This window comes from Salminus brasiliensis, chromosome 2 (genome assembly GCF_030463535.1).
Source record: "Salminus brasiliensis chromosome 2, fSalBra1.hap2, whole genome shotgun sequence".
Classification (NCBI taxonomy): domain Eukaryota; kingdom Metazoa; phylum Chordata; class Actinopteri; order Characiformes; family Bryconidae; genus Salminus; species Salminus brasiliensis.
In genome coordinates this window covers 5,360,262-5,387,799 of record NC_132879.1, presented here as the reverse complement: position 1 = coordinate 5,387,799, position 27,538 = coordinate 5,360,262, and the positions used below count along the sequence as shown (strand labels likewise).

The following is a 27,538-nucleotide window of genomic DNA, read 5'->3' as shown; positions in this document are numbered from 1 at the left end:
GACATCTCGGAGTTAGAGGATGTTCTCACAGGGCTGAATTGCATTACTGAGAACGCTAAACACATTGAAAACATTTGCTGTTCAAACAGCTGCTGTAGAAGAGCGTCGGTTCCTTGAGCTGAGGCTGGGCGTGGAGATTAAAAAGCCTGGGCTCATTGGGGTCACATGCATAAAATACGGGAAGGCAATTAAAATGTTAAAAGCAATTCCCTAACATTTGACTTCAGACCCTGAACAAATGCTTTCCATATTTCTTCTTCCTCCAGCTGAATGATCTGAGAGCGGAGGTTCACCAGAGTGCACGTTCATACCATTGCCCTTGCACGGTACAGGAACGTGTGGTGTTGCAGCAGAGTAGAACCTAGAGGACAGTATCCTGGCTGTGGTGCATCCTCGGTCCTGCCATGGGGAAGACGGGGCAGAGCACGGTGGACCTTAACTCACCCTCGGAGGTCAAGCAGGCCGTGCCGTTTGAGGAGCTGAACCACAGCATGACTCCTCCTGCAGAAGAGAAGAAGCCCGAGCTTCCTGACCGGGGTACCTGGAAGGGCAAGTTTGACTTCCTGCTGTCCTGCATTGGCTACGCCATCGGCCTCGGGAATGTCTGGAGGTTCCCTTACCTGTGTGGCAAGAATGGCGGGGGTAAGAAGGGGCAGAAGAAGCATCTTTCTCCTAGAATCGAATGGATAGATTATTCTATCCCAGATATGTTTGCTCTAACACGCTGGATTTAACTCACTCGGCCCTTTAATGTCATTATGCCATAAGGCTATAATGAAGTGAATTAGGTCAGCGGTCCCCATTCAAGCACTGTAAACATTAAGGCCATTAAGGTTTTGTGGGCATGGATTAAGCCCAGTTTCGGCCTAACTTGTAACATCAGTGGTGATTTCCCATTTAAACTTGACTTTTTTTTAGTCAAGGAAAGTGATAAAGACCCTAGACACAGCCGGCCAGCACATAGTCCAGCTCAGGTTGCAGATTCCCCTGCTCTAACACACATAATAGCCTGGTAATTAGTGTGTGAGTTAAAGCAGGTGTGTGGGAAAATTACAGAATTACAAAACTGTATTGGAATCCAGACAGAGTTTCTGGTCTAGGATGAAGCTTTTCTGGATTTGGGAAACTGGCTCTAAGTTTGTAGCTGTATCTAACCTACATACATGTCATATTACATTTCATGTTAAGTGTTAAATGAACAAATTTAAGTGTCTTAAAATCAATAAGTTATGGCTTTTTTTATTTAAAGTTAAGTTTAATTTAAAGTTTTTGGTTTAAAGTAAGACAATCTTTAAACCTCCCCAACTTTCTGCCAAAGCCTTTAGCCAAATGTTAGGAGCTGTGCTCTTATTTTCCTATGGGCCCCCAGAGTATAATTCAAATATTCAAAAGACTCAAGTACTGAGTGACTACTGAGCACTGCTAGTAATGTTTGTTTAAAAACTAGCGGTGTCAATCTATTAAGACGTTTTAATGATGTTAGTCACAACAATATTCTGTGATTCATTCTGATTTGAATTATTTTTAGGCATTAGGGTATTATAGGTATAGACATTAGGTTATTATACAGTATACAGATACATAAATGTGCAAACATGCGACCCATCAGAACACCTCAGTAAATGAATGCATGTGGTGGGGAAAAGGTGCAGAGGTGTGTAACATGCTATGACATATAGCTATACACAGTTAGCTTATAGCATATGTGAACACAGCAGTAAGTGAGGTGGACGAGACCCGTGCTTATGTATAGTACAGTATTATATATGTACAGTATTGCTGTCCTTAGGTATGCCTAATAAACTGTCTAGAGGAATCTGTTTATTTTTGTTATGATATCTCAGTGTAGTTTAGAGAACTTCAGCCTGGAACACGACGAAGCTCAAACACAGAGGATTTAATAGAGAAACTGCTTCACCAACATTTAAAGAGATAAATGGCTGATCAGTCATTGGGCTGGTAGGCTAAGAGAGAGGTGTGTGTGTATGTGTGTGTAAGAGAATGAGAGCTAGTTATGAGATTTTATCCATATTTCAGCATAAATAAAGTGTATAAATTTACCCTCTGAGCTCAACAGTAGTGACGCTGTGCACTAATACCTCACTAGGCTCTGTAAAGAGAGAGAGACCTATGGGAGGAAGTTGGGGTCAAACTTGGAAGGATGATCAATTCTAGTTAATTAAGGTTTAGATTAAAAAGTTTTCAGATTAATCATGTATGTTAACATGTTAATGTTGGGCAAATATTCAAGTGGGAAGGGCCCTGATTGGATGCCTTGCTATCTGCACAGCTCAGATGTCCAGCACTTTACAGATCGCTATATTAAAAGGCTATCCCAAAGGCTGTGCAAGGAGTTTTTTGGTGCTCATACGTTTGCTGCAAAGTAACCACTGGTGAAAATTCAATAATTTTGATAGGCTACCCGAACCACTAGCAGCACCAGGGCTGCTATTATGACTAATTCAAGTTGGGGTGAGCTGGATTTTGTATTTTAGTCCCTTGGCCAGGGTATAAGTTGGTAATTCACTGCCAGTCGACCAGAAAATGTGATATAGGGACATCTAGCCAATGCATTTTCTTTGTTTTTGCTCATTAATTTGCTTATTTCTTACATTTTACATTGAAAGTAAATCTGAGAAGTTGTTTTGGGTGGGCCAATGCTATCAGTTTGTGAACCTAGGTCTAATAGTCATGTCAAGTCAAGTCAAGAGGCTTTTATTGTCATTCCACAAGTACAAGAATGCAGTGGAGCGAAAGTACGTTCCTCCAGGACTGTGGTGCAACACAGTACAGATACATAAATGTGCAAACATGCGACCCATCAGAACACCTCAGTAAATGAATGCATGTGGTGGGGAAAAGGTGCAGGGGTGTGTAACATGCTATGACATATAGCTATACACAGTTAGCTTATAGCATATGTGAACACAGCAGTAACTGAGGTAGACGAGACCCGTGCTTATATACACAGTATTTAGCAGCAGTAGCCTTATAGGTGTGCAAGTAGGCACATGGTGGAGGCATCAATGGAAATGTGTGTGTGCGTGAGGTGAAAGGGGGTCTCAGCTCAGTCCTTGTGTATTGAGAAGGGTAGAGGCTGTTGGTACATTCTGCCAGACGGCAGCAATGAGAAGAGTCTGTGTGAGGGGTGGGTGGGGTCGGGTGGGCTGAGTGTAGTGTATGGAGTGTAGTGTATGGAGGGGAGAGAGACCCCGATGATCTTCTCAGCTGTCCTCACTATTCGCTGTAGGGTCTTGCGGGTCAGAGACGTTGCAATGTCCAAACCAGACAGTGATGCAGCTGCTCAGGATGTTCTCCACAGTCCCTCTAAAGAACAGGGTGAGGATGGGTTGGGTGAAGATGAGCAATAGGCTTGATAATGGTGGCGCCACCTGTCTGAACCCATCCTGAAGTAAAAACATTGTTACTTTAATTAAGAAATTTAATTACAGGTAGACAGTCTGACTGACCACTGACTTTATGTTTATTTGGGTTTATTCTAATGTTATATAGAGTTAATTACAGGTAGACACTCTCACTGGCCACTGACTTTATGTTTATTTGGGTTTATTATAATGTTATATAGAGTTTTAGAGGTAGACATTCTCATTGACCACTGACATTATGTTTATTTGGGTTTATTCTAATGTTATATAGAGTTAATGACAGGTAGATGCTCTCACTGACCACTGACTTCATGTTTATTTAGGTTTATTCTAATGCTATATAGAGTTAATTACAGGTAGACGCTCTCACTGACCACTGACTTCATGTTTATTTAGGTTTATTCTAAAGCTATATAAAGTTAATTACAGGTAGACACTCTCACTGACCACTGACTATGTTTATTAGGGTTTATTCTAATGCTATATAGAGGTAATTACAGGTAGACACTCTCACTGACCACTGGCTTTATGTTTATTTGGGTTTATTCTAATGTTATATAGAGTTAATTACAGGTAGACATTCTCACTGACCACTGACTTTATGTTTATTTGGGTTTATTCTAATATTATATAGAATTTTACAGGTAGACACTCTCACTGACCACTGACTATGTTTATTAGGGTTTATTCTAATGCTATATAGAGGTAATTACAGGTAGACACTCTCACTGACCACTGGCTTTATGTTTATTAGGGTTTATTCTAATGTTATATAGAGTTTTACAGGTAGACACTCTCACTGACCACTTACTTTATGTTTATTTGGGTTTATTCTAATGTTATATAGAGTTTTACAGGTAGACACTCTCACTGACCACTGTTTTTATGTTTATTTAGGTTTATTCTAATGCTATATAGAGTTTTACAGGTAGACACTCTCACTGACCACTTACTTTATGTTTATTTGGGTTTATTCTAATGTTATATAGAGTTTTACAGGTAGACACTCTCACTGACCACTTACTTTATGTTTATTTGGGTTTATTCTAATGTTATATAGAGTTTTACAGGTAGACACTCTCACTGACCACTTACTTTATGTTTATTTGGGTTTATTCTAATGTTATATAGAGTTAATTATAGGTAGACACTCTCACTGACCACTGACTTTATGTTTATTTGGGTTTATTCTAATGTTATATAGAGTTTTACAGGTAGACACTCTCACTGACCACTTACTTTATGTTTATTTGGGTTTATTCTAATGTTATATAGAGTTAATGACAGGTAGACACTCTCACTGACCACTGACTTTATGTTTATCTGGGTTTATTCTAATGTTATATAGAGTTTTACAGGTAGACGCTCTCACTGACCACTGACTTCATGTTTATTTAGGTTTATTCTAATGCTATATAGAGTTAATTACAGGTAGACACTCTCACTGACCACTGACTTTATGTTTATTTAGGTTTATTATAATGCTATATAGAGTTAATTACAGGTAGACACTCTCACTGACCACTGACTATGTTTATTAGGGTTTATTCTAATGCTATATAGAGTTAATTACAGGTAGACACTCTCACTGACCACTGACTTTATGTTTATTTGGGTTTATTCTAATGCTATATAGAGTTAATTACAGGTAGACACTCTCACTGACCACTGACTATGTTTATTAGGGTTTATTCTAATGCTATATAGAGGTAATTACAGGTAGACACTCTTACTGACCACTGGCTTTATGTTTATTTGGGTTTATTCTAATGTTATATAGAGTTAATTACAGGTAGACATTCTCACTGACCACTGACTTTATGTTTATTTGGGTTTATTCTAATATTATATAGAATTTTACAGGTAGACACTCTCACTGACCACTGACTTTATGTTTATTTGGGTTTATTCTAATATTATATAGAGTTTTACAGGTAGACACTCTCACTGACCACTGACTTCATGTTTATTTAGGTTTATTCTAATGTTATATAGAGTTTTACAGGTAGACACTCTCACTGACCACTTACTTTATGTTTATTAGGGTTTATTCTAATGTTATATAGAGTTAATTATAGGTAGACACTCTCACTGACCACTGACTTTATGTTTATTAGGGTTTATTCTAATGTTATATAGAGTTTTACAGGTAGACACTCTCACTGACCACTTACTTTATGTTTATTTGGGTTTATTCTAATGTTATATAGAGTTAATTATAGGTAGACACTCTCACTGACCACTGACTTTATGTTTATTTGGGTTTATTCTAATGTTATATAGAGTTTTACAGGTAGACACTCTCACTGACCACTTACTTTATGTTTATTTGGGTTTATTCTAATGTTATATAGAGTTAATGACAGGTAGACACTCTCACTGACCACTGACTTTATGTTTATCTGGGTTTATTCTAATGTTATATAGAGTTTTACAGGTAGACGCTCTCACTGACCACTGACTTCATGTTTATTTAGGTTTATTCTAATGCTATATAGAGTTAATTACAGGTAGACACTCTCACTGACCACTGACTTTATGTTTATTTAGGTTTATTATAATGCTATATAGAGTTAATTACAGGTAGACACTCTCACTGACCACTGACTATGTTTATTAGGGTTTATTCTAATGCTATATAGAGTTAATTACAGGTAGACACTCTCACTGACCACTGACTTTATGTTTATTTGGGTTTATTCTAATGCTATATAGAGTTAATTACAGGTAGACACTCTCACTGACCACTGACTATGTTTATTAGGGTTTATTCTAATGCTATATAGAGGTAATTACAGGTAGACACTCTTACTGACCACTGGCTTTATGTTTATTTGGGTTTATTCTAATGTTATATAGAGTTAATTACAGGTAGACATTCTCACTGACCACTGACTTTATGTTTATTTGGGTTTATTCTAATATTATATAGAATTTTACAGGTAGACACTCTCACTGACCACTGACTTTATGTTTATTTGGGTTTATTCTAATATTATATAGAGTTTTACAGGTAGACACTCTCACTGACCACTGACTTCATGTTTATTTAGGTTTATTCTAATGTTATATAGAGTTTTACAGGTAGACACTCTCACTGACCACTTACTTTATGTTTATTAGGGTTTATTCTAATGTTATATAGAGTTAATTATAGGTAGACACTCTCACTGACCACTGACTTTATGTTTATTAGGGTTTATTCTAATGTTATATAGAGTTTTACAGGTAGACACTCTCACTGACCACTTACTTTATGTTTATTTGGGTTTATTCTAATGTTATATAGAGTTAATTATAGGTAGACACTCTCACTGACCACTGACTTTATGTTTATTTGGGTTTATTCTAATGTTATATAGAGTTTTACAGGTAGACACTCTCACTGACCACTTACTTTATGTTTATTTGGGTTTATTCTAATGTTATATAGAGTTAATGACAGGTAGACACTCTCACTGACCACTGACTTTATGTTTATCTGGGTTTATTCTAATGTTATATAGAGTTTTACAGGTAGACGCTCTCACTGACCACTGACTTCATGTTTATTTAGGTTTATTCTAATGCTATATAGAGTTAATTACAGGTAGACACTCTCACTGACCACTGACTATGTTTATTAGGGTTTATTCTAATGCTATATAGAGTTAATTACAGGTAGACACTCTCACTGACCACTGACTATGTTTATTAGGGTTTATTCTAATGCTATATAGAGGTAATTACAGGTAGACACTCTCACTGACCACTGGCTTTATGTTTATTTGGGTTTATTCTAATGTTATATAGAGTTAATTACAGGTAGACATTCTCACTGACCACTGACTTTATGTTTATTTGGGTTTATTCTAATATTATATAGAGTTTTACAGGTAGACACTCTCACTGACCACTGACTTTATGTTTATTTGGGTTTATTCTAATATTATATAGAGTTTTACAGGTAGACACTCTCACTGACCACTGACTATGTTTATTAGGGTTTATTCTAATGCTATATAGAGTTAATTACAGGTAGACACTCTCACTGACCACTGACTATGTTTATTAGGGTTTATTCTAATGCTATATAGAGGTAATTACAGGTAGACACTCTCACTGACCACTGGCTTTATGTTTATTTGGGTTTATTCTAATGTTATATAGAGTTAATTACAGGTAGACATTCTCACTGACCACTGACTTTATGTTTATTTGGGTTTATTCTAATATTATATAGAGTTTTACAGGTAGACACTCTCACTGACCACTGACTTTATGTTTATTTGGGTTTATTCTAATATTATATAGAGTTTTACAGGTAGACACTCTCACTGACCACTGACTTCATGTTTATTTAGGTTTATTCTAATGTTATATAGAGTTTTACAGGTAGACACTCTCACTGACCACTTACTTTATGTTTATTAGGGTTTATTCTAATGTTATATAGAGTTAATTATAGGTAGACACTCTCACTGACCACTGACTTTATGTTTATTAGGGTTTATTCTAATGCTATATAGAGTTAATTACAGGTAGACACTCTCACTGCAAAATTAGTAAAATTCACTGCACAGTAAAATTACGTAATATTATTTATAATAATATTTATACTGTTTGTTATGCCGAATTATTTATAATATTTATCCAAAAACCTAAAATCTAAATACACGACTAAAGATCATTCCTGGTCAGCAGCAAAGCTGTCAACCACCCAGAGTGAGTTCCACTGCTCAATCCAGGGTCATTCAGGTCAGGGAACTGATAATTAATTCCTGATCTAATGTCAGGCGTCTCTCATTGTCCTACACATGTCCTTCTTCATTGGGCTCTCTGCCAAGTTCCTGCTGGACAGGCCAGTGTCCTCTAAATATATCACACTGACTGATTGATTTCCTCCGAGCTGCAAATCTGTGACCCACCAGTTCAATAAACAGGCACTCGTGGGAACTGGGGGGAAGCCATGAGCCATGGTACAGTAAAATTCATGTCAACAGAACTGTACAGTAGAGCTGAACGTCTGCTTGATGACTTAATCAGGTCAGGGGTGCAGGCTCAGAGGTGTAACTATGAATGTACATGTAATTCAGTGTGCAACTATGTAATTAGGAATGTTATGAATAATATAGCTCAGTGATAATGAGGGATAACTGGAGGTAAGGGATGGATGTTGGGTGGAGGGCTCTTTTGGAGGCCACTGAGAGCAGCCTGTTGTTATTTCAGGAGCGTTTCTGATTCCCTACTTCACTACGCTGATTTTTGCTGGAATCCCTCTGTTCCTGCTGGAGACGTCTCTGGGACAATACACCTCAGTGGGTGGACTAGGGGTGTGGAAACTTATACCCATGATGAAAGGTGAACACCCACACACACACACACACACACACACACTTTTGATTACAATTTAGTGACTAAAAGTTGTATGGAAAATAACGAGCAGCAGAGCAATGCCATAAAAGAAGTTTCTTAAGCACAAATAAGGATAGTGTGAGTGCAAGGGACCAGATCTTCATATCTTTCTTTTTTTACTTAAAAATCTTCTAATTTACAACAACAGTTCTTTAAAGAGCCCCTAATGATTCTTCTACACTCGTAATGGCAGGACTTCTTTGGCTTCTGCTTCTTTGGAGGGTCCTTTGGCTTGTACACTCTTAAAAAATAAAGGTGCTACATTTTTACAGTTCTTTAAAGCAACAGTATGTAGTAACCATGTAGATGCTTTACTGACTGTAATAGAGAGAATGGCCTCTCTGACATTCCCAGTCCAGGCTGGAACACTGCTGCTGCACTGTGGAGCTGTGCGAGACCTCTCTCCAGAGCTGTGTAACACTGCATAACCCATATCAGTCCTATTAATGTAAAAGCCTCAGCCCACATGCCTCTTTACCTTTCAGCGACGGTTCTGTATCTCTCAGCTTGTCAACAATTGCACAAATTTACAGCTGTCCATTAGGGCAAATACAAAGTGCGTTTTGTATTAACTGCAATGGAGTAAAAGTGAATTGCACTCCCCAACAGTAGAGGGAGCCCAGGAGCAGAGAATTCCTTGCATAATCTTGCATAATGCTGCTTTAATCTGTGGGTGTCTTGATCCAATGCAGCGGATTGGAGTCGGCCCTGCTCCAGGCCTATTTTAAAGGATTGGGTATTAGCTATTTTAATCAGGATCCAGTTCAGAGCCTTTGATTTACCATAGTGTTTACTCACCAGTCACCTGGTGTCCTCAAGGCGCCATTACCGGACATTATAGAACTTTTATAGCAGCAGTGCGGACGTTCTCAGAAGGTAAATAAAGAGTGGAGCAGTGTGGAGCTATTTTACAGAGGAACATGAAAACAGACCATATTATTTGAACATTATTGGCACAGCAGCTTTACATACAATATAGCCAAACCTGTGACAAGACAAGAGGCACTGCATCAGGACATACAGTAGTAATAGCACATGTTTAACCCCTTAAACCAACAAAAGTGTTATCACAAGCTTCTATTACTAGAGAATAGCTCCACCAGTTTGTACAGAAGTCCCTGTAGTTACTGTGTAATACACCTTAGTGTGTGATAAGCCTTGTTAAGTGTTAAGGGGTTAATACCATCTCAGTTTACAAACAATATCATATCAGACCTGCAGTTTTTACTGTATATTTTAACACCAGCAGTTGATTTTTTTGCATTCTGTGAACATTTTATGATGGATGGACCAACAAAAAGGCGTGAGGAGATTAGGAACTCCTGTCCTTTTGCAACAACAGTAATTCTATATTTGCCATCTTTTTATCTCTTGTTTTTTGTCTGTTTGTGTGCCTCTCTCTCTCTCTCTCTCTCTCTCTCTCTCTCTCTCTCTCTCTCTCTCTTTCTGTCTCTCGCTCAGGTGTGGGTCTGGCTGCCGCAGTTTTGTCCTTCTGGCTTAACATTTACTACATAATCATCATCGCCTGGGCGCTCTACTACCTGTTCAGCTCTTTCAGATCGGTAAACTCCGCCTCTTTCTCAGATCGCTGACTGTTTATCCATTATTCGTTTCATCTATTCATTGAGTCAAACATCCATTCCTGTCAATCAATAATATCAATAATCAATAATAATCAATACTTTAAAAATGTGAGAAATTCTGTCCACTAGCAGCTGCCGTGTGTCTGTGGAGAAAATCAGCTTTTAATACAGAAACCCTGCAGTTCACTTTTATGGTACCAAGTGAGCCAGGCTGTGCTAACGGTACCAATACTGGATGAGCTGGCAGGCAGCCCATGCAATTGCCACGGGAGTGATGTTGGGGTAGTTGTCAGCTGGACCTTACCTTAGCCATGTTAGATAAGGCCATATCCGACGCAAGGATGCTAAGTGGAGTTATGACATTACTGAATTTTGAGAGATGGACCACAGACTCCTCCTCCTGGCCCTCAAGCTCCTTATATAACCCTGCTTAACCCTGCTTGCCCACCTTCACCCCGTCTCCTCCCTTGCTTCCATCATTGACCACTTCAGCGGGGGGGTCAGGGGGGGGGTCGAGCCGGGTCGAGCCGGGTCGAGCCGAGCCATCCTTGAAGCTCGAAGGCTTCTGGGTGAGGATCGGCCTTTGACCATTGCCATCAAGTACGGAGGGGCTGGTCCGTTCTTGGCTTTGTAGGCCAGCGTCAGGGTTTTGAATATGATGGGGGGAAGCAGCTACAGGAAGCCAGTGAAGAGAGAACGCAGCAGTGGAGAGACATGGCTGAAATGTTTAAACTGTACAGTGAGCAGTAAGGACTTGTTTGTCTCTTTATTCGTTCATTAATATGAATGGGCTGATGTGGACGAATGATTTGGATATTTATAAGTGTTCCACCCTTTTCCTCAGGTTCACAATGTCCCGCTCCTGTAATTCAGAGAGGGGGTTATTTCTCCAGCTCTGGCAGCCATTGTTGCTCTCCTGCAGTTCCCTCCCTCCCTGCTTCTCGCTCTGCTTCCCTCCTCCCCCTTGACCCAGCTCTTTGTGGTTGTCTCAGCTTCAGAGTGCACTTTAAAAGCCGCTGGAGAAATAATAAGCGTCTGGGTGTTTTTGTGCAGAGTGGAGCACTCCGCGAGGGATCTCTGCGTCATGGGAATAAAAACTTTCACTCTTCGCTGCAGAACACAGGCTGCAGACTTTTATACAAGCTTCAAATAACGCTCTTTGGACTTAAGTCGCTTTCTTGACTTCTTCATTTTTTATTTTTTTATTTTTTGTCTACAGCTTATGTACAGCAGAAGCTCTACTATTTTTTGACAGCGTTCTCTCGACACTCATCCTTCCACTTTCACTGGGGTTTTATCTATTCTGCAGCTTAGTGCTTCTGAGACTCAGTCCTGGGGACTCGGTTCAGGGGTAATTTTGTGGTTTTGTCACTCTAACACAACTAATATCAACTCTTCAGGTCATTTCTGAGCAGAGTAAGGTCTAGTATAGTTGATAAAACACACCAGGACTGGGAATGAGAACCACTGATTCATTAGAGTCATTAGCTAGATTTTGGTTTATGGTTTATTTTGGTTTGGTCATGCTTTCTTCAATCCATCCTTCAATCCATCCATTCACTGGATAACCATCCTTTTTGTAACTTTAACACACCAGAACTGAAAATGAGAACCACATTAGATCCTTTAGCTACATTTGGGTTTATTTGTAGTGTCATCCTTTCAACTATACATCCAACTATCCATCTATCCATCCATCCATCCATCCACTGACCCGTCCATCCATCCCACCATCCATCCATCCATCCATCCACTGACTGATCCATCTACCCATCTGTCCATCCTACCAATCATCAGTCCAACCTATCATCCAACTAGCCATCCATCCAACTACCCAACCAACCAACCATCCATTCCACCATCCATCCATCCATCCATCCACGACTGACCCATCCATCCATCTGTCAATCCATACATCCAACTATCCGTCTATCCATCCACCCACTAATCCATCCATCCACCCATTCATCCCTCCATCCATCTGTCCATCCATACATCTAACTATCCGCCTATGCATCCACCCACTAACCCATCTATCCACCCATACATACAACCATCCATCCCTCCATCCATCTACTGACCAATCCATCCATCTCACCATCCAACCACCCATCCATCTGATCCATCCATCTATCCATACATCCACCAACTGACCCATCCATCCACTGACTGACCCATCCATCTATCCAACTACCCAACCACCCAATCATACATTCAACCATCCATCCATCCATCCATCCAACCATCGATCCATCCACCTACCCAGCCAACATTCATCCATCCAACCAACCAACCAACCAACAAACCATCCATCTATCCAACCAACCAACCAACCGACCATCTATTCAAACAATTGTCCATCCAACCAATCCAATTTTCCATCCATCCATCCATTTTTTCATCTATCCACCCACCCAATCTACCTATCCACCCACAAAAATTGCAATTTCTTTCACAATACATCATCAAGTCTACAAGTTGATAATGATAAAATAATATTAAATCTGAAAAATAGTTGCATTCTACCACAAGAGCAATCAAGAATACGTTTTACACCAAAACTGTCTCAAAACTCATCAGGCATCAGACAACAATGTTTGTGTAACCACTTGATGTAATCATTTTCTGTGCAGGTAACAAAAACAGCCTGTTTAAATCTAAGGGAAAAAGACAGGCTGGAACAGGCTCGTGTGAAAATTACATATGGGCGTTTTTGGTACATAAACTTACAGGAACATAAAATACAAGATTAATGAAGATTATGAACCTTCAACCTCCCTCTGTCTATGTCTGTGCAGGAGCTGCCGTGGCAGAGTTGCGATAACCCCTGGAACACAGAGAGCTGCTTTTCTAACTACAGTCTGACAGACACCACCAACCTGACCAGTGCAGTCACAGAGTTCTGGGAGTAAGTGAAGTCTGATCATCCTCAAAAGGGATTCGAGAATCACACTGCGGCATCTTTCATTAGCCTGGCGTAATTCTGGATGAAACTGAATTCTGAATATCAGGAAGAGTTTGAGTTTTGAGCTGGCCAAGTGTTTCATCTTGGTGAGGTAGGAAACATTATAAAAAGCATTATATTTTCATGGAAGATTCCAGAAAATAAATACATGACATAGTGTGTTTAAAAATATTATATTATGATGCTTAACATGACCCTGCAGGGACAATTATATAAAATAACAAGGTTTTCACTTAGATGTTATGCTGAATTTAACACAATGAATTGATATTATTAGATAAAAAACAGCTCCTCGCAAGGTGTCGGTCAAACTGAAACTCTCAGTGTTTTAACACCTTATTCAGCTAATTATCCACTAATAATATCCTAATCTTTCATTTAGATTAAATTACATCCCTACCTCTCCAACAGACAGCAGTTTGTTGCTATTGGAAAACATAGATTGTCCACAGCACCTGTTACTCAAGGGGTCCCTCAAGGATCCATGCTTCCCTTATCTGCTGCCATAATCACTGTTTCCATTATTAGCCAACTAAATCTGACAGTCTCATATTAAGCACAAATTACCGTTCACTTCCTTCAAAGTCCTTCATGGTCTGACCCCTGCTTACAGTTGTACTCAAAATGATTGAACCCCCAACCTACCACTCTTACCTCACTGCCAGACAGTTGCTATTGAAAAACATGATTGTCCACAGCACCTGTTGCTCAGAGGGGTCCCTCATTTTTACCATATCCATGCTTCCCTTATCTGCTTTCCTTATCTGCTGTTCCCATTGTTAGCAGACATCATTCAAATATGTCAGCACCAAATCTGACAGTGCCCTCCAGACTGATATAGCATGCATCTATGAACTAACTTTAGATGTATGACAACTTTCTAAAATAAAAAAAGTCCTTCATGGTTTGACCCCTGCTTAATTAGGTTTATTTTAGTTAGGTTTATTAGGTTCAAATTAGGTGTATTAGCAAAATGTGCAAAGTTGCAAATCTGTTTGCAGTAAACCAATCAAACAAGAGCAAGCATGTCATGCTCTGCAGTGTGTGGAAGGGCTTGGATTTTGGATTCAGAAGATGGATTCAGTCAAGTATCAAGAAAAAATGCCATGCCGTCTTGTGAGGAAGCTGAACCTTGGGCGTCATTGGGCCTTGCAACAGGACAATGATCCCAACCAAATCCACAATGTCCACCAAGGCTTGGTTTCAGAAGAAGTCCTGGAAGATTCTGGAGTGGCCGTCACAGTCGCCTGACTTGGGAGTTGAAGAAGGTGGCTGCAGCAGCAAATCCAAGAATATCAGTGAACTGGAGAACACTGCACATGCTGACATTTGCAGTGGGTCATAACAGCAGAAGGGTTCTCTACTAAGAGCTTAAGATGCCTGTCATGAAGGTGTTGAATAATTCTGAGACAGCAGTCGTCATTAAAACATGATACTAGTTGAGAAATGTGGAGAAAGCACTTGTTCTATTAGTTGAGGAATTTAAACTGTTAAGATATTTAAATTGCTCTTATTTAATTGGTTTATTGCAAACAGCTGGATGTGTATAAATATTGCTAATAAACCTAATTTGCAGTGGGGCTTGAATAATTTTAAGTGCAACTGTATTCTTGGAGAGCTCCTCCACCCTTACTGCCCTCTCATGTCCCATACAATACACTCTCCTTTGTGTGGCAGAACCTTCAATGCTGTTGCTCCTGAACTGTGGAATTCCCAACCTTCTCCATCTCTCTGGGACTGTACTATTGTCCTTCTACTACTGTCCTGAAAATCAAGTCTACCATGTCATGTTTGGTGTTTAAAGCTTGTGCTCTTCTTTTGCACTACAGCTATGAAGCTACTGTATGGACCTCATGGACCTCACAGGCTTTGTTACTCTCTCTGGGTCCTGCAAGTTCAGGGCCTACGTTTGATGTACCTACAGTAACTACAGTAAGGTAAACCATGTGCTTTTTGCATCTTCCCTCCCAGGAGAAACATGCACCAGCTGACCAACGGACTGGAGGAGCCAGGGGAATTACGCTGGCCACTGGCTGGAACTCTGGCCCTGGCCTGGGTCTTGGTCTACTTCTCCATCTGGAAAGGAGTTGAGTGGACCGGAAAGGTGATACTGCCAGAGCTGTCTACACTACATATGGCCTTGTTAATACCTACATGCACGCTAAAACCTGCAAACTGCCATAATTAAGTGAACCTAACTTAAATACTACAGAAATCTGGGACCATTAAGCTGATTGAGCCAAACTAACTCAAGTCGGTTCATTTGTGATCACCTTTTTTTAATGTGGATTAATTTAGTTGAGTTATATTGGCTGAGTGAACTGAGGTGTTTCAGTGAAATATGGTAGGCTGTGTCTTTCCCCCTAGGCGTTCACATGCAATGTTTATAACAGCAAGCTGCCAATCTCTCTACTGCTAAGTATTGGGTTAGGGGGTAGAGTTAACTCTAACCTTAATCCCACCCTTAAATCAACATCAAAAACTCAACCTTAATCTTACCTTTATCCTTGAATCAACCCTACAACCTGACCCTAACCCTAACCTTAACCTTAAATCTAACCCTGAGATAACCTGGCAACCCTGCACCTAACCATAACCCTACCCTTCTCTTTGACTCAACCCTAAACCCTAACTCTAACCCTAACCTTAACCTTATACTTTGAAGCAACTCTAACCCTAATCCTAGCATTAACCTTAATCTAAACCTAACCTTACCCTAACCTTACCCCTGAATCAACTTTAAATCCTAACCCTAACCTTAACCCTAACCTTACCCCTAAATCAACTTTAAATCCTAACCCTAACCTTAACCCTAATCTTAACCCTAACCTTACCCCTAAATCAACTTTAAATCCTAACCCTAACCTTAACCCTAACCTTAACCCTAACCTTACCCCTAAATCAGCTTTAAATCCTAACCCTAACCTTAACCCTAACCTTAACCCTAAATCAACTTTAAATCCTAACCCTAACCTTAACCCTAACCTTAACCCTAACCTTACTCTTGAATCAACCCTAAATCCTAACCCTAACCTTAACCTAAATCTTACCCTTTAAATCAAAACTAAATCCTACCCCTGACCCTAACCCTAAACCTCAAATCAAACCCTAACCCTAAAAGGGTAAGATTAAGGTTAAGGTTAGATTTAAGATTAAGGTTAGGCTTCAGGGTTGATTCAAGGGTAAAGTTAAGGGTATGGTTAAGGTTAGGGTTAAGGTTAGGGTTAAGGTTAGGGTTAGGATTAGGGTTAGGATTAGGTAACAGTAACGTTCAATAGACACTCATTTACATTTACAAATTAGAGTTCAGTTGCATTCAATAGACATTCAGTTGATGTTAGTTGAATGTCAGGTGAGCATCTATGAGACATCAACAATGGACCATCCAAGTAAAATGTTACCGTGGTAAACAACTGTGTTAAACATCGTTTAAGCCAATCAGTTTTCTCAAATCCTTTGATTTCACCCAATTCATCAAGTTTTAGAGGTTTCTCAATTCTTCTCTTTAATTGATCCCATTGTATTTATTCATGAGTGTGATCTGCAAGTTCTAGTTCTGCTCATCCACTGGAAAAACCCTGCGTTGGAGATCCCGGAATCAAACGGGTCTACATAAATAAAATACACTCTATCAATGCTGCTGCTGTTCCCTTCATGCTATAATTGTGTTGGTCATATATTGTTTCATGTGGAAATGACCTTTTTCCAGTGTAAACAATACGGTTAACCTAGAGACACTGCAGCCCACCAATCCTGGCAAATGCAAAAGAGTATTGCATTCAAATGGGGGAGAAAATAGCCCTATCTCCCTGTTGTCAGAGGATAATTGGATCTTAATGTGAACTGCACATGTGGATTAAATGAACTCTCCAATGGCCCACAGGCTTGATGGACATTACCAATTAAACACGATCATTAACCTGCGATATGGACAAATCATATTCTTAAGCTATCTGAAACAAATCACCACGGAAACCATCGCTGTCCGAACGTCTGAATTATACTGTCTGCCAAATAGCTTTCACTCCATTTCCTTCTCCATCTCCCTCTCTTTATTACCCCTCCCAGGTGGTGTATTTCTCAGCCACTTACCCTTACTTCATGCTCTTCATCCTGTTTTTCCGAGGGGTCACTCTTCCCGGGGCTAAAGACGGCGTTCTCTTCTACATCACCCCCGACTTCAAAAAACTGCTCAAATCGGAGGTAGAGTTTTACTCATGTGGGCTATTCTCAGGCTCAAACAATGTGTGTGCCGACAGTGAGTGGTGTGGAATGACTAACAAGGGAGTAAACACTTCAATACAGCCTATGCTGACAATACAGAGCACTAGACCTACCGGCGGAGCGGATTTCAGAGCAAACAGAGCATCTGTCACTGCTTCTGCTATACATATTTTGCAGCGGCGGCCCACCACTGCACTGAAGTGGCTTTTCATGACACTTTTCAATCCCTCAGCCTGCTACAACGTGCCACGCAGCATTTTGACAGGCCATATAGAGACCATAGAAAGCCACAGTAGATTGCACATGTGACTTAAAACATACAGAGGAAGGCAGCCAGTCTTTTGGGAAAGGCTAATGCTGGTATCCTAGCCCAGTACAGCTGGAAAACGGCCAGTTCACAGTGGAGGAAAGATGCTGTATGTATAAGTGGATCTAAACAAGTAGTTTATAAGCTTGTTTTGCAGCCTAGTCTCACTGTATTTCATCTCTTATGTCACATTTCCTCATTTTAGTACCTTTTTAATACTTTTTTCACATTCATCTCCTAGACTGGCGCAGGGGAGCAGCAGAAACACTGTCTATACACAGCTATTAAAAGTTTGTACTGCTATGAACGGCTACACAAAGGACCTCATTTATCAAGCATCTTTAGTCATAGTCATAGTAATAGTAATAGCGCTGGCCTAAGATCACCTCTCATCAGCAGCCTGATTGAATTCAGTGAACCTTAACTGATCCCAGATAAGCGTTTTTACTCTCAGAGGTTTGATAAATATGGGCCAGCGGATAAGAAGGAGAAGTTCTAGGAGAAACCCATAAACTGGCTTTTCTTGGAGTTTGTATGAGTAGCTTAAACCCATAAAAAGTTGAGAGTAGCATAAAAAACTGCAGTAAAACTCTGGGCCCAAAATAAAAGATAACCCCCCCCTCCTAGCCATCGGCAGCCAGCGAGCACAACAGGCCTTGCTCTCTCCAGGGTGGAGAGATGGCACTTCCCCCCAACATCACTCTAGTGCAATGCTGGCCGATACCGGAGACCAGAACCAGGTACCCCTGAGCGTGTTGGATGCAGGTGTCTGAGGAGGCGTGTATCAGTCTTTAATCTCCCATTATCAGGAGCATTGCATGTGATTATGTATGGGTTGAGCAATTGCCAATCCAAATTAGGGAGGGGAAAAAAGTAATATATATATATATATATATATATATATATATATATATATATATATATATATATATATATATATATATATATAAGATACACATATAAATAAATATATAATATATTTATTGCTGTTTTTTTCTTTTTTTCATGTCTAAAAGTCATTTTAATGACAGTTGTTGTTCTTGTCCTTTGCATTGTGTCCAAATATGAATTTGGTAAATAGATCAATAGAAATGCTCCAATAAAATTCAATATTTTTACATTGACTTCCATTGAAAGTTAAGGAGTTTTTTCCCTTGAAAAAGTATATAAAGTATAAAAAAAAATGTATATGTATATATTGTCCATGGTTTTATTTATAAAAGCAATAAAAGGGGAAACCACTAAGGACACATTTAGTGTAACACAGTTCATCTTTCCTCCTTGTGTTCTTTAGGTGTGGCTGGATGCCGCCACTCAGATCTTCTTCTCTTATGGTCTGGGTTTGGGATCTTTGATCGCTCTAGGCAGCTACAATCCTTTCAATAACAACGTCTACAGGTACCGCTCTTCCTCCCGAGTTTCAGAAACACCCTATACATCCATACAGATGGATGGTCAAGTAGTGTCAGATGTTGGGTTTCCCATTAAATAATAACCTGTACATTAACCTTGAGACGACTCCTCTGTGTTGTAGAGATGCTGTCATTGTGTGCTGCATAAACTCCTTCACCAGCATGTTTGCTGGCATCGTCATCTTCTCCATCGTAGGATTCATGTCCTACATCACCAAAAAACCCATCCAGGAGCTTGCTGCTTCAGGTAGGATGACCTTCACACACTTGCCAACTGCATGCTCACAGCAGATTGTAGGAAAATTGTGGGTTATGGAAGTTATATGAAGCCTGTGTAATGATGCCAGAATTATTTACCCTTCTTACCCTGGCTTCAGTATTCTGGATTGGTAATTTTTGTCAAACAGTGAAAACCCAGTACTGAAGTCATTAGAAAACGTTTTTAGCAATCATGCAGATTAATAAATTGATACACTGTTGATGTGTGCTTTAAAGCTCACTAAATCCTAATATTTATTAAATAATAAATAAATAAGTAAATGCACTGACATTAACTCACTAGAGGAAGAAGAATTCCCAGAATTCCTCATTTTGACATAATTTTCCCCCTAGGGCCATTTTCTCTGACCAGATGATTTTCTCTCCTATTTCATCATTAAACTGGTGAAACGTCTGTTCACCCTGTTAACTATATCAGCTACGCAGTTGGTCAAACAATTTAGAGCACTACCGCTCTGTAGACTGGCTCATCATATATGTAAAGCTGGGTGTTGTGTGCATAGCTGTGGAAAGCGACACTGGCGTCAAACATAGCAAGAACAGAAGGGGGCTAAAAATAGACCCTTGTGGAACACCATAAGGAATTTGATATTTTTTAACTCCTAGGCTAGAAGTCTTCAAATATGTACCTTCCGGTTTACGTACGTAGCTATGGAAAGCGACACTGGCATCAACCAAAGTGAGAAAAGAAGGGGGCTAAAAATTGACCCTTGTGGAACACCATAATGAATTTCATATTATTTAACCCCTAGACCAGAAGTCTTCAAACATGCACCTTGAATCCAGTTCCCAGTCTTGGACTTGGTAATCCTTGGTATGTCTGACACTATTGGCCAATCAGTTATATTAACTGTTCCCTGAACTTCCAGCGAGAACGAATCCCAAGACTGGGAACTGGATTCAGGGTGCATATTTGAAGACTTCTGGTCTAGGAGTTAAAAAATATGAAATTCCTTATGGTGTTCCACAAGGGTCCGTTTTTAGCCCCCTTCTGTTCTAGGCTCTAGAGTAACAAAGTCTTTTCTACTAGTTAAATAAGTCAGTAAATAAGTCAGTGGTCAATTACTTGAGTACTGGGCTGACGTGCATGATTTGAAGCTGTTGGCAGATGTACACACTTAACTACAGGCTCCACGTTGCAATGCGTTAACTACGCTGAGGCCAGATATGGTGTTTTATTTGGAGAGCAAACAGATTCAATTTATAGAAGAAGTTGTAGTATACAGAGCCGGTGGCTGAGGTGAGAGAGTGTGGGTGGCAGGCATATATTAGACCAATAGAGATCAGTGTTAGGGGCTTTGAATTTGGATTCAGAGGGCATGTATTAAGGGCAGCCATGAAGAAACCGTCAGAAGCTTTTTTAAAAAGACGCTATGAAAGGATGTCGGGAGCGGATCAAATGAAAAAGCACCACATTATTACTGTGCTAGTTCAACTATTTGCTTTGAAAGTAAATCAAATTCTACATTATTTTAACAGCACTCTGTCCATTTGGTCTCTGGTCTGCTTGGCTGAGTTTGCTGTGTGATTCTTCATGTTACAGGTCCAGGTTTGGCATTCCTAGCCTATCCTCAAGCAGTCACTCAGCTGCCCATGTCCTCCCTCTGGGCCATCCTGTTTTTCTCCATGCTTTTGATGCTGGGGCTGGACAGCCAGGTAAGGAGTGCACCAGCACACCTGCCATAAATAAATCCCCAGTAGTGTGGCAGAAATGTCACTTTTTTTCTCAGCTAAGATGAGCAAGTCAGTACCTTCAGTACCTGAGGCAGCCATACAGGCCCACACCCTAACACTCCCACCCCCATGTTTTACAGATAAGGAGGTGGTATGCTTTAAATTCAGACTACTGAGCTGTTAATGTAAACACTTTGGACAATTGTGTTGCTTCGCAGCCATATATTACTGTCAACAAAAGACACTGATTGGCAGAAGAAATGTTTATTGTTATTGTTATTATGTCATTAATAAAAGGATGTATTAGGGCTGGGCGGTATGATCAAAACTGTGACCAAAATTATGGTATTTCTAAAGATTTTGACAGTACAGTATGGGTTGGTCACAGTATTATAATTTATTCAAATATTATTTATTTTAAATTTTAAATTCATTAAAACTGACTTTTTAATTGGCAAATGAATAATTTTTCCTATTACAAACTGTACGCCCTGTCTTTAGGAGCGTTTGTGTGCTACTGGCTATTTGATACGCATCCCCTGACCAATTTGGGCCGAGCATGCGGCCCCTGCTAAGTGCAGCCAGTAGCTGCAATCTGTGCTGTCCATAGATGATCACAAACCTGGTCCTGGAGGCATCCTGCATCCTCCCTGCTTTAACACTAACCCCTGCAGCTCTGAAAGGACATGCTGAAGAGCTGATCCATTGAATCAGGGAAAGCACTACAATGTGCAGGACATTGTGCTTCCAGGACCAGAGCTGAGAAACACTGAGTTGGGCATGTGAATGTGACAGTCATGGCCTGTTAGGCAGGAGTGAATTAGCTTATGTTAGCTAGCCAGCCAGACACCTGCTCCACTGGCTGGTTAAGCTGTATATATTATATATATATGTTGTAAGTTAAGCCAAAAGGCTCAGAATGTCTTAACGCTGGGCAGTGCTGCTGGCTTTCGTCTTGGGGCAGATAACCAAACAGTCAAGGCTGGCTACCCACACAAGTCACACAATTGTGGCCATATCTACGTTGGCTAAACATGCCAAATTAGCCTGCGGCAACAACACCACTGCGGCACTCACTTGGCACTGTCGCTACCGGATCCACGTTTCTGGGGCAATTTGCAATGCGGATGTGTGTGCATGCTCTGCTCAAATTGGGCAGGGGACGCTAATCGGGTAGCAACATAGCCTATTGTCACTAGATCATTACATTTCCAGGTCCATTTAAGGCATTTAGCAGACGCTCTTATCCAGAGTGATTCACTTTTTACTCCGAAAATATCCTTAGCTAGTTTGTCACGACCAGATTCCGAAAGAGCTTAGAGATCTCTGAGCTTAGATGCTACTAAATACAGAAGTCAGTATGGAGACCACCATACTCAGCATACACTACACTGCCTAAATCCTCTCTGAAGAGGAGGGTCTTCAGTCTACGTGTGAGGACTGCAAGAGACTCTGCCAGGACAGAAAAAGGCCTGGACGCTTGTCTTCCCTGGATCTTAAGGGATGGTGGGTCGAGCCGAGCCGTACTTGAAGCTGGAAGGGCTCTTGGTGCAGTGGGCTTTTGACCATCACTATGAAGTACGGAGGGACTGGTCCAGTCTCGGCTTTGTAGGCCAGCGTCAGGGTTCTGAATCTCATAGCTGCCATACCATTATGTTGGTACTGTGTCCCTGCTTAGCCATGATGAATTCACTGACATCTGTGTCTCAGTATCCATACATGTAAACGATTGATCTCCACAGTTCTGTACTGTGGAAGGGTTTATCACAGCTCTGATGGACGAATACCCCACCATCCTGCGAAAGAGGAAGAAAGTGTTCATCCTCATCGTCTGCATTATATCCTTCCTCATTGGCTTGTCCAACATCACCCAGGTGAGACACGGACCTACAGACATTAAACTCACAGAGTATCTGAGTTTACAGTGGCGTTGCTGCATTTCTGTCATCTGCTAATAAGCGCATTCACACATTATATGGACAAAAGTATTGGGACACCTGCTCTTTCTTCTGAATCAAAGTTATTAAAAAAGAGTTTATCCTGCATTTGTTTGAGTAACTGTCTCTACTGTCCAGAGATGAAGGCTTTCTACTAGATTTTGGAAGAGCATTGCTGTGCGGATTTGATTGCATTCAGCCACAATAGCATTAGTGAGGTCGGGATGTTTGATGATCACCACCCCTCTTCCTCTCCAACTCCTCAACTCATCCCAAAAGTACTGGATGGAGAACCAACCATCATTTCAGAGAACACAGTACTTCCACTGCTTCACAGCTCAATGCTGGGGGGCTTTATACCCCTCTAACCCATGCTTGGCATTAGGCAGCATGGATGTCAATAGGTTCATCTTCATCTGCTCCTATCTAGTCCTATTGTAGCGGCAGCACTTCTCTTCAGGGACTAGACAAGCTGTATGTCAAAATATCTGAATGCATATTCATTAGAAAGGGTGTCCACAAACTTTTGGACATATAGTGTATTTCCGACGTTCTTTGTATGTGTGTATGATAGACGCTCTTCCGTGGTGTTTCATTTTCTAGGGTGGTCTGTACGTGTTTAAGCTGTTTGACTATTACTCAGCCAGTGGGATGTGCCTCCTCTACCTGGTCTTCTTCGAGACCATCTCTATAGCCTGGTTTTATGGTAAACAACTCTCACTGTTCTTCCACACTCATGAATATGAACGCATATGAATTAAATTACACCAGACCAGTCGCTAACTGAAAATGTCACATCCCATATGTTCAGTGCAGTTCTTTATTTGGAGTGAAAAAAAGAACTACAGGCACCATAGAACCTCCACTTTGGGTTCCCTACAAGAAAACTTCACATCGTCTAAAAGCCCTATACAATTGTAAGGGATCCTCTTCACACTATGTAACGGTTCCTCGAGAGAACCACACATTCAAAAGGTCTCGGGAATAAAAAGTGGTTCTTCTGCTACCTTGAAAAAGAGGCTTCTTCAGGGATTCAACTCAAAGAACTGTTCGAGAGCTTAAATGGACGACCTCTTATAGATGGTCTTTAAGAGTCAGCTTGTTTAGAGTGTGTGGCATCATGCAAAGAACCCAGCCTTTCATTTTAAGAGTATATGTGAGTGTGTGTGAGTGTGTGTGAGTGTATGGGAGTGTATGTGACCTCCATATCTGATTAAACCACTTAACCAGAAATAGGTGGCTGAAATACTCCTGAAATACTAAGCAGCTGATCAAAGAACCTGTGAGCAGACTGTCTGTGGACCTCAGACAGAGCAGCATGACTCTCTGTGTAAGAGCAGGTGGAAATGCACTAACTCTCTCTCTCTCTCTCTCTCTCTCTCTCTCTCTCTCTCGCTCTCTCTGCATTGCAGGAGCAGATAAGTTCTATGGTAACATTGAGGACATGATCGGCTACCAGCCGTGCAGCTGGTGGAAACTCTGCTGGCTCTACTTCACCCCCCTCATATGTTTGGTATGGAATATGGATGTTATCTGTGTGATGCAGTTTATCATTGTGTGTATCTCCATTTTTACTGTTTTTCACTTTGACATAATGTGAATCGACAGTTTTTTTTACATTGTGTCCAAATTACATGTCTGAAATCACATTTATTTGTATAGCTTTTTACAACTGGTCTTTTCACAAAGCAGCTTTACACAATCAGTAATTAGTAAAAGACACAAAATCAACAACATAAAAATAATGAAAAATATAAGACCCCCAGTGAGCAAGTCAACAGCGACAGTTTGTCTGGTTTTACTATTTATAGACAGTGTGTTTAAGGGAAATGAACATTTGCTTTGTATTTTTAATAAACCATGGACAACATTTACCCTAAATAAAACCCTAATTACCCTAAATAAAAATATTACTGTTTAGAGCATTTATTTATTTGCAGAAATGACAACTGCTCAAAAACAACTGTCCAAATAATTCAAAGGAAAAAATAAAATAATAAGAAGTTATTATTCATATTTAAACAACACAGTACTAATATCTGAACTTCTGAATATCTGAGACCATTCAGAAATCACAATGATGAAATAACCTTGACTGCCAATCACAGCTCTCATGTCTCGGCAGGCTCTCCACTAGTCTTTCACATTGCTGTTTTGAAAGCTTTTTCAGCTTTGTTTGATGAAATATCTGGAATAATATCTATTGGCTGTATATCTATTCTTACACCAGTGCCAAAATCTCACATTATAGCACAAGCATCGAGTGTATTATTGCTTAAATAATGTAGTAATGTACATCCAGTTATTTAGAAGCTATTGGTTATTAACTATAAGTCTTAATTAGGCACTACAAAGGGGATACATACAGTTTATACAGTTTATCCTCACCTACAATCTTCATTTTCATGTCTTCATTTTAAGATAGAACAGTCCTTTAAACTGGGTCAAATATGCATCATGATGAGTGGACCAATAAAAATAATTAAGTTTTTTTTAGCTTCTGGTGGTAAATATAAAATGTATAAATATGTATATTTATTTATTTATTTATTTTCTATATATATATATATATATATATATATATATATATATATATATATATATATATATATATTAACATGCTTTATCATGAAAATGTATGAAGTAGGTGCATTACACGCAGCACATCTGTTGTATATACACACTGAAATTCATACATAAAGGAAGCAAAAATCGGTCCACTTATTTATTCACTCACCCACTCGTCTATTAACTGACCATCCAACCAACCATCCATCCATCTGTCTATCCATCCATCCATCCATCCATCCATCATTGTATTGATCCGTTTATTGATCCGGCTGAAGACTCAGCAAAACTGTCTCCTGCGTTTTCTGTGTTCAGGGGGTTTTCACCTTCAGTGCGATAGAGATGACCCCTCTGACGCTGGGGAAGTACGTGTACCCAGCCTGGGGGCAGGGCATCGGCTGGCTCATGGCCCTCTCCTCCATGGTGCTCATCCCAGGATACGTCGTCTACATGTTCCTCAGCACCAAGGGCAGCATACGCCAGGCAAGACTGTCTTAGTGTCTGGTCTGTCGATCTGCAGACACACAAACACACCTGCAGAACACCCTGACAGTCACTCCTTATCCTTATGCCCTCTCTCTCTCTCTCTCACTCTCTCTCTCTCTCTCTCTTTGTTTTGGCTATAAACCCATTACCCCTCTCTGCTCAGATCTCATTTGTTTTGCCTTGGTGCTTCACATTTGTGTTTTCAGGTAACCCACACCTGTCATTAGCATGAAATCACCATGTACAGACCTTCCTGGCACTGATAAAGCATGTTCCCGGCACTGGATAGTGACAGCAGTAGTGCCAGCATGAGCAGGGAAAGAATGACTTAAGTATAACCAGGTAGTTGCCAGGCTGTTTCTAGGTGGTTGCTTGGCTGTTCCGCGTGGTAGCTGTGCTGTTGTTAGGCAGGTGTTATGGTGTCTTAGGTGGTTGCTATGCTGTTGCTAAGCAGATGCTGTAGTGCCCCAGGTGGTTGCTATGCGTTTGCTAGGCAGTTGCTACGTTTTGCTCACTGAAGTAATGTCACAGATGAACTCTGTCTTAAGTAGTTTTCACAAATTTGAGAGGTTCATCTGCAGCAGCCGAGGATCATGAATGTTAATGGCGGATCGGAAGGATCGGAACCTTAAAAGCTGATACCCGATCCATTAAAAATGCCTGTATCTGCCCTCTATCCCGACTCACTGGATCGGATCGGGACGTCTTCTATGTGTTTTAACAGCGGCAACACTAAGCATGCGGTATTTCTTTCTGTTCTCCACAGCGCTGGCACATAATGACCACACCTACCGAGGAGGTCAACACTTCGGGGGACAAGGACTTCATGGGACATCATACAAATATTGGTGAAGCTTCCGTCTGACGTCACACCCTGCCCTGAGAGCAGAGAGGACGTTCGGCAAAGTGAAGCCCCAAAGTGAAAAGCACAGCACCAACACTGCACCTCCTCCACAGTCAGCTGGAGAGAGCTGAAGTCACACTCCTCTCAATTTTCCAGTCTCTTCCAGTACAAAGCATTTGCGTGACTCAACGCGACTCACACTGGGAGGACTCCTGTCTTCAATCTGAACGTAAAAACCAACGTGCAACAACATGCAATTGTGAGCTGTAGCCGTGCTGGAGTGGAGTTCTTCAAGCTTTCACCTTCTCCATGAGCGTGCTGTGGATGGAGCAATCGTCTTTCTGGGTAGCATCTTCAAAGACTCTTCAAAGAAAAAGGCATTACACACACCTTGGAACATACACAATCATGTAGAATATGCGGCTCACCGATTCATGCTCTGCTTGTTGAAAGGCTGGACAAGCTGGCCATAACAGCCA

At 40.4% G+C, this 27,538-nt stretch overlaps 1 protein-coding gene across 1 annotated transcript; it reads left to right on the top strand.

Moving 5' to 3' along the window:
- The first annotated feature begins 404 nt into the window (after positions 1-404).
- On the top strand, positions 405-27,149 carry slc6a1l (solute carrier family 6 member 1, like). The gene is made up of 14 exons (XM_072674196.1): positions 405-642; positions 8,595-8,726; positions 10,242-10,342; positions 13,162-13,271; positions 15,300-15,432; positions 17,397-17,531; positions 19,154-19,257; positions 19,394-19,518; positions 21,094-21,206; positions 22,967-23,098; positions 23,765-23,867; positions 24,574-24,674; positions 26,045-26,212; positions 26,982-27,149. The coding sequence occupies exons 1-14, from the start codon at positions 405-407 to the stop codon at positions 27,078-27,080; spliced, it is 1,794 nt and encodes a 597-aa protein (XP_072530297.1). The 3' UTR covers positions 27,081-27,149.
- Positions 27,150-27,538: the final 389 nt, after the last annotated feature.